The sequence below is a fragment of the Helianthus annuus genome, chromosome 14 (genome assembly GCF_002127325.2).
Source record: "Helianthus annuus cultivar XRQ/B chromosome 14, HanXRQr2.0-SUNRISE, whole genome shotgun sequence".
Taxonomy (NCBI): Eukaryota; Viridiplantae; Streptophyta; class Magnoliopsida; order Asterales; family Asteraceae; genus Helianthus; species Helianthus annuus.
Genome location: NC_035446.2, coordinates 104,343,648 through 104,350,400, shown reverse-complemented (window position 1 = coordinate 104,350,400; position 6,753 = coordinate 104,343,648). Strand labels below are relative to the sequence as shown.

Here is a 6,753-nt window from a genome sequence, read left to right as displayed (position 1 = left end):
GATCATAAGTCGGTTTCCAAATAGAAGCTTGATCATTGCAGCGGGTCATGCAGGTCATCGATGCGAGATAGAGGGTGACGGTCTATGATTGCCACTTTGTGGTAGTCTGTTACACGTATGAAATGACTCGTCCTTCATTTCCACTATAGAGCTCGGGCTTCCCAAGACGAGGAGCTAGATCGATAAAATTCCCACCCGGTAGTTCCTGAAGTTGATTAGACAGTTCTTGCAACCCTCCTGGTGCAAGACGGTAAGGATCACGAGTAATCAAGGCCGCCTCTGGCGTGAGATCAAACTGAGATTCTACCTAATCAGTTTTATTAAAAATGAATTTATATTCAAAATAAAGTGTTTATTTGGTATCGTAAAATGATACGATGACAGACTGAACCAATTCTCACGGTTTTGGCTTTCTAAACAACATGATGCATTTTCAAATAATGTTTGTAGGGCTGTAAACGAACCGAACGAACACGAACAAGACCTTGTTCGTGTCCGTTTGTTAAGAAATATAAGTGTTCGCGAACCGTTCACGAACACTTATCGAACGAGATTTTATGTTCGTGTTCGTTTGTTAAGAAAATGACCTTGTTCGTGTTCGTTTGTGTTTGTTTGTTAATTTTAGGCAACGAACGAACGTTGACGAACACAAATGAGCACAAACTAATGTTCATGAACACAAATGGAAACAAACGAACACAAACAATCGTTTCATGAATAGAATATATAATACACTGACACTTATTAGATATTTAATTTGTCGGACTTTGAAGTATTTAAATAGATATAAAAACTAAAAACACTAATGAACTATCAAACACAAACGAAGACGTTACCGAACGTTCACGAACTTAAATGAACGAACACGACCTATGTTCATGTTTGTTCATTTAACTAAACGAACGAAATTTCTTGTTTGTGTTCGTTTGTTTAATAAATGAATGAACACAAACAAACTTCCCGCCGAATGGTTCATGAACTGTTCGTCGAACATTTGGTTCGTTTGCAGCCCTAAATGTTTGTTTTACATTATCATTTGCTCCGCTTCGCTGCAACGTGCGACGGAAATAAAACCTAGTTAATTATTATATTCTAAAATTACCAAATTACACATTTACAAGTTTTGCGACTTTTACGATATATGTAATTTTGATAAGCTTAATTGCTTACAAGTTTGTGAATTTACAAGTTCGTAAATTTACAAGGCTGCAAGATACACATGTACGAGTGTCCATGCTTAAAAGTTTACGAGTATTGAGGTTTCTTTTAAGTTTAAGATTTTATGAGTTTTGGTTTTTATACATTTTACAAGTTTTATATACAAATTATTACAAATGTACACATGATTATGAGTTACAAGTTTTTATGATTTACAAGTTTGTCTTATTTTTTGTGTTATGTTTATTATAGTCTCTGATTAGTCGTCGATTAATCATCAATTTGAGGTCCACCAATTAATCGCTAGGCGGTCAATGCTGGTCTTATTCTGGCCAAATTTTGGCTAGATCCTGGCCAAATGTCAACCAAACTTTATAAATCTCTGTCAATTACTTAAAAAGATAGGTCAATTAGGGTTAAGACATATCTACCTTAAAAAAACTACATATAAAAATGTTTGTGTACATATATAACTAAAAATTACATATAAAAATCTCAATCCGATTAATCCCTATAAATACCGATTAATCGTTAGTCGGTACCTCACCAACCGACTAACGCCTAGTGATTCTTACAACACTTATACTCAAACATGCTTTTGTTTTGTTGTTTTCATGCACGTTTGGTTATCAAGGCTATCCAAGAAGGTATTGGGTCTTGACGAGCTTTTGAGAACTTAATAAAACTTCACATTTGAAAATACTTTATTAAGAATACTTATTTGATCCAAGTTATAAACTGGTTTAAACATTTATGGATTGACGTTTAGTTTCCGATGCCCGTACAAGTGACATGTCAGCTTTAATCGGGTTGGGGCATTACATATTAAGACCAATCGTTAGGGCCAAATTTTAGTGATGCAAGTAGTATTGTATCGAATTCTCGAACCGACTTGATTTTTGGTACTGATTCGGTACTGATATTTTGCGTTTTCGGTACCGGTTCGGTACGGTACCGGTAACCGTACCGTAACGGATATTTTCGGTACTGTACCTATTTTTTGAGATTTCGTGCAGTGCTCATCCCTAATGTTTATTCTAAAACCTTTTATTTAAGGTGGACGAAGTGTGCTCGGCATCACCCTATTGGCCAGTGACAGATTCAGAGAATTGGGTGCCAAAATGGAGAATGTCACAACATGTTGGGTCAAAATACAGTTAGGTCAAAAAGGATCGGATTAAAAGCAGAAGTTACAATCAAATTATGTGTTTAATGGTTGCTCGATCATATATCATAGAGATTGTTTTCATCTCTTTGTTAGTATGTTTTTCCTCCTAATAAATTTGTACATCAAATACTAGTAAATATGATTATCAAGAAAGAATACTCGTAGATTGAAAAGATTTTTGGAAAAACAATTAAGAGAGTGCATGATTTGAAACAAATAAAGGAATTTCGAGGCTTGAAAACTTGGAATAAACTGGTATCTTCAAAAGCATGAGGGGTGAAGTGAAACCCATTATCAAAAGCATGGTAGTAAAAATCCTGACTAGGCGTCGATTAATCTCGATTAATTATATTAATCGCGATTCCCGATTAATCGCTAGCCCCCACTCCACGGGCCGACTAGCGACTAACGATTTCTACAACCATGATCAAAAGCAAGCGAGGATTTAGGATTGTTGGGGCTTGTATGGCACTTGTGGGTGCCTACTACAAAAATACATGGGTGTCAATTATTTGATTTATCAGATTTAATAATTAATAAATTAAACTTGAGGGGGTGGCTTGGAAATTCAAATAAACTAAACCGTAAGGCAATAAGAAAATGTAAACTAAACTTCTTGTAAGAAAGGGATGATTTTATATTAAAATTAGTGACATATAATGTGTGGCAAGTAATATACAGGGGCCGAGCCTTTTAGCAGATGCTACTTATAACATGTCTCATCATATCATGTACCTCGCCTTTTAGCACATAGTGTGTGACTAACTAACAGGTCTGATTATGATTATACATTTCCACCTTAGCACATAATGTGTGACTAACATGCCAATCCCCGACTATATATACCCTTTAGATCCTGATCAGTTGGATCAACCTACTTAACCCAAACTTTACTTTAAAACATGGATGCTAAACGAGATGACGTTGTTCGCCCTCTCGCTAACTTTCATCCGAACCTTTGGGGAGATCAGTTTCTTGTCTATAATGAGGTATATGCACTGCAAAATAGGATATCGTATTTTGCAATGAGCACGTTGATCTTTCCGCCTTTTCAACCAACTCATTTTGTGATGGGATTTTCATGATAACTATCATATCGTAACTTTTAAATGTTGTAGGGGTTACTTTGCAGAAACAAAAAATATTTTGAAAGTAATCTTAACTGGTCAACAACATATTCTTGTTGCACACACGTATTTTAACACTAAATAATAATATTGTTGCGAATATCGATCTTTACCAATGATGTAACTCGCTTAATTATACTTGACTTACAATGACTTTTTGGCAATGATTCTTGGACAATTTTAGCAAGAAGAGCAAGATGGGGTAGATCAAATAATCGAAAGTTTGAAAGGGGAAGTGAGAAAAGAAATACGTGTAGCCTTGGATGCCGTGGAACATACAAACTTGCTGAAATTAGTCGATGCCATCCAACGCCTAGGCATAGCCTACTATTTCGAAAAGGAGATCGACCAAGCCTTGCAGCATATATATAATGTATACGGTGATGAATGGAATGGCGGTAGCCCTTCCCTTTGGTTTCGACTCCTCAGAGACCAAGGCTTTTATGTTTCCTGCAGTATGTGCATACTAGTTTAATTAAATTATTACTAATTCATTGGTTAAGTAATTAGTTAACCATCTTTAATTTATGTAAACCATGCAAAGCAGATTCTTTCAGTTACTACAAGGACAATACAGGATCATTTAAGGAGTCCTTAACCAATGATGTCCAAAGCTTGCTTGATCTCTACGAGGCCACGTATTTTAAGGTGCAAGGCGAAGCCATACTCGACGATGCTCATGTTTGTACAAGAACTCATCTTGAAAACATTGCTAAGGACCCCCTTCGGTGTAACTCTACTTTTTCTAAGCACGTGCAGGATACACTAGAGCGCCCTATACGTAAAAGGTTGCCAAGACTAGGTGCAATTCTATACATACCTTTCTATGAGCAACAAGTTTCTCATAATAAGTCGTTGCTAAAACTTGCAAAGTTGGGGTTCAACCGTCTTCAGTTACTACACAAGAAAGAGCTTAGCCAACTTTCAAAGTATATTTCTTTAATCTTTCATTCTCACTACCTATTGTTGAAGATTTGTGTTCACTATGATTGATTTTATATTTCTAAATTATTGTAGGTGGTGGAAAGGTTTTGATGTCCCAAAGAATGTACCTTATGTGAGAGATAGAATGGTCGAAAACTACTTTTGGGCGCTAGGTGTATATTTCGAGCCTCAGTATGCACGTTCTAGAACATTCTTAGGAAAACTGTTTGCAATGGCAACAATTATGGATGACACTTATGATGCTTATGGTACTTATGAAGAACTTAAGATTTTCACCGAAGCAGTTCAAAAGTATGTCACACATGTCTACATTAAGAAAACTTTTTATGTTAGTAGGTGGTGTAGAAAAATCACCATAATTCTAGGTGATTTGTGGAATCAAATGTATGAGTATAATTCACTTATGCATTAATCACAGATGGTCAGCCACCTGCTTGGATTCGCTTCCAGATTACATGAAACCAATATACAAAGGCCTTTTGGATGTTTATGAGGAAATGGAGGAAATTTTGGCAAAGGAAGGAAGAGCATATGAACTTAACTATTCCAAAGATTCGGTTAGTTAATTTGAGTGCATTTAGTTATGTTTCTGATATAAGTCCTTTTATACATATGAAATGGAATCTGTTAACAGATGAAAGAGCTCAATAAGAGTTACATGATGGAAGCGAAATGGAGACACGATGGGTATGTACCAACAGTGGAGGAGCATAAATCAGTAAGCTTCATGAGTTGTGGCTACAAAATGCTTGCAACCTCAAGTTTTGTTGGTATGAGTATGACCACCGACGAGGCATTCAAATGGATTAAGACCTATCCTCCACTTGTCAAAGCTTCATGTGTGATTTGCAGGCTTATGGATGATCTTGTTGGTTACAAGGTACATACGTGTTTTTCGTGTTAGTTGCTAGAATGGCCCAATTAACTAGTACGCGTTGTTAAATAACAAAAATGTAGGAAGATAAACAAAGAAACCATGTTGCGTCGACTGTTGATTCTTACTTGAAGCAAAATGATGATACCAAGGAGGAGAAAGTCTTTGATTTGTTAAACCAAGAAGTCGAAGATGCATGGAAAGAAATCAACCGAGAATCCCTTGTGTGTAAAGACATTCCTCTGCAGCTTATTATGAATGTGATCAACTTGGCACGTGTGATTGATACCCTATACAAACATGATGATAATTTCACACGAGTTGGAGAAGAATTCAAAGATAATATCAAGGCTTGCTTTGTTCATGCTATGAGTCTTTGAGCACCAGTTAACGGCGAATCATAGTTTGGGAAGTTGTTGGTTGATGCATGATTTTCTATGACTGATGATTATGGTAATGCTCTTATTACTGAATAAGAACTCAAGATATATTGAGTTGTCCTTTTATATCTATAGTAATAATCTAGTCGCATGTACTTTAATGGTTTCTTAATAAAATCAATCTATCTTATGTTACAAATTATTATTTACTTGTTTATCATAAAACAAGCATTCAACATAACTATAAATCCCTAATCCATCATATAACAACCTATACTCTTAACTAAAACATGAACTAAATTTTTTTTTTTGAACGACAAATTTGGATCACTGACGGACCACTGAACAGCAAAACGAGAACTAATTAAATTAAGTGAGATTGTTCATCGGGATACCAAAGGTGTTCAGTTTCCAGAATGAATCGACTTCACGACTAACATGACCTGGTATGACCTAATGTGACTTGTGACCTAACGCCGATGAACCAGTATGCATTTATCAACGAGTAACGACATGCCGTTGGAAAAGAAATAATCATTTGTAGCCAATTAATTCGTAAGTGACATTTCAACCGGTCGGTAAACGTACCATTTATAGTTGTCTGGCCATTACAACGGCAAGTAACACGACGGTGATCCCTTGGTAATATCCGCTAGTGCTACTACCAGTATGCTTTTTACTCGTGTCATGGTTGTCTACGAATTATTACGTCCTATATGTATTACCAATGACACACTTTCATCGATGAATTCCGACAGATGTCTATGTCATCGTAAAACATGTGTTTCGTAGTAAGAAATTAGTAACGAAACCACATTGTAGTTCTTAAGCTCTTATATATTTAATTATGTCGACTTAATCACTAATTAAAGAAAACCTTTACATAAAATATTCCTGTTAAACAAAATTCGCCAACCTGAATTGAAATTTGAAAAAGAAAAATGTTTGGCCACAAAAGAAATGATGATTTACAGCCACTTAATACGTCGATAATGAGTTCATGACCTTATGAATAACCACATCATTTTTATGTCGATATTTCGTTTCGTACTCAATAAAGCACCATGAACATTAGCAACTACGGCCTTGGCCTCAAGTTTC

General features: G+C 35.8%; 1 protein-coding gene across 1 annotated transcript; it reads left to right on the top strand.

The window, feature by feature from the left end:
* The first annotated feature begins 3,208 nt into the window (after positions 1–3,208).
* Positions 3,209–5,785, top strand: LOC110877556 (beta-caryophyllene synthase). Its single transcript, XM_022125710.2, has 7 exons — positions 3,209–3,315; positions 3,638–3,908; positions 4,001–4,382; positions 4,471–4,689; positions 4,817–4,955; positions 5,033–5,278; positions 5,356–5,785. Exons 1-7 carry the CDS (start codon positions 3,229–3,231, stop codon positions 5,650–5,652), a joined length of 1,641 nt encoding a protein of 546 aa, XP_021981402.1. The 5' UTR covers positions 3,209–3,228; the 3' UTR covers positions 5,653–5,785.
* Positions 5,786–6,753: the final 968 nt, after the last annotated feature.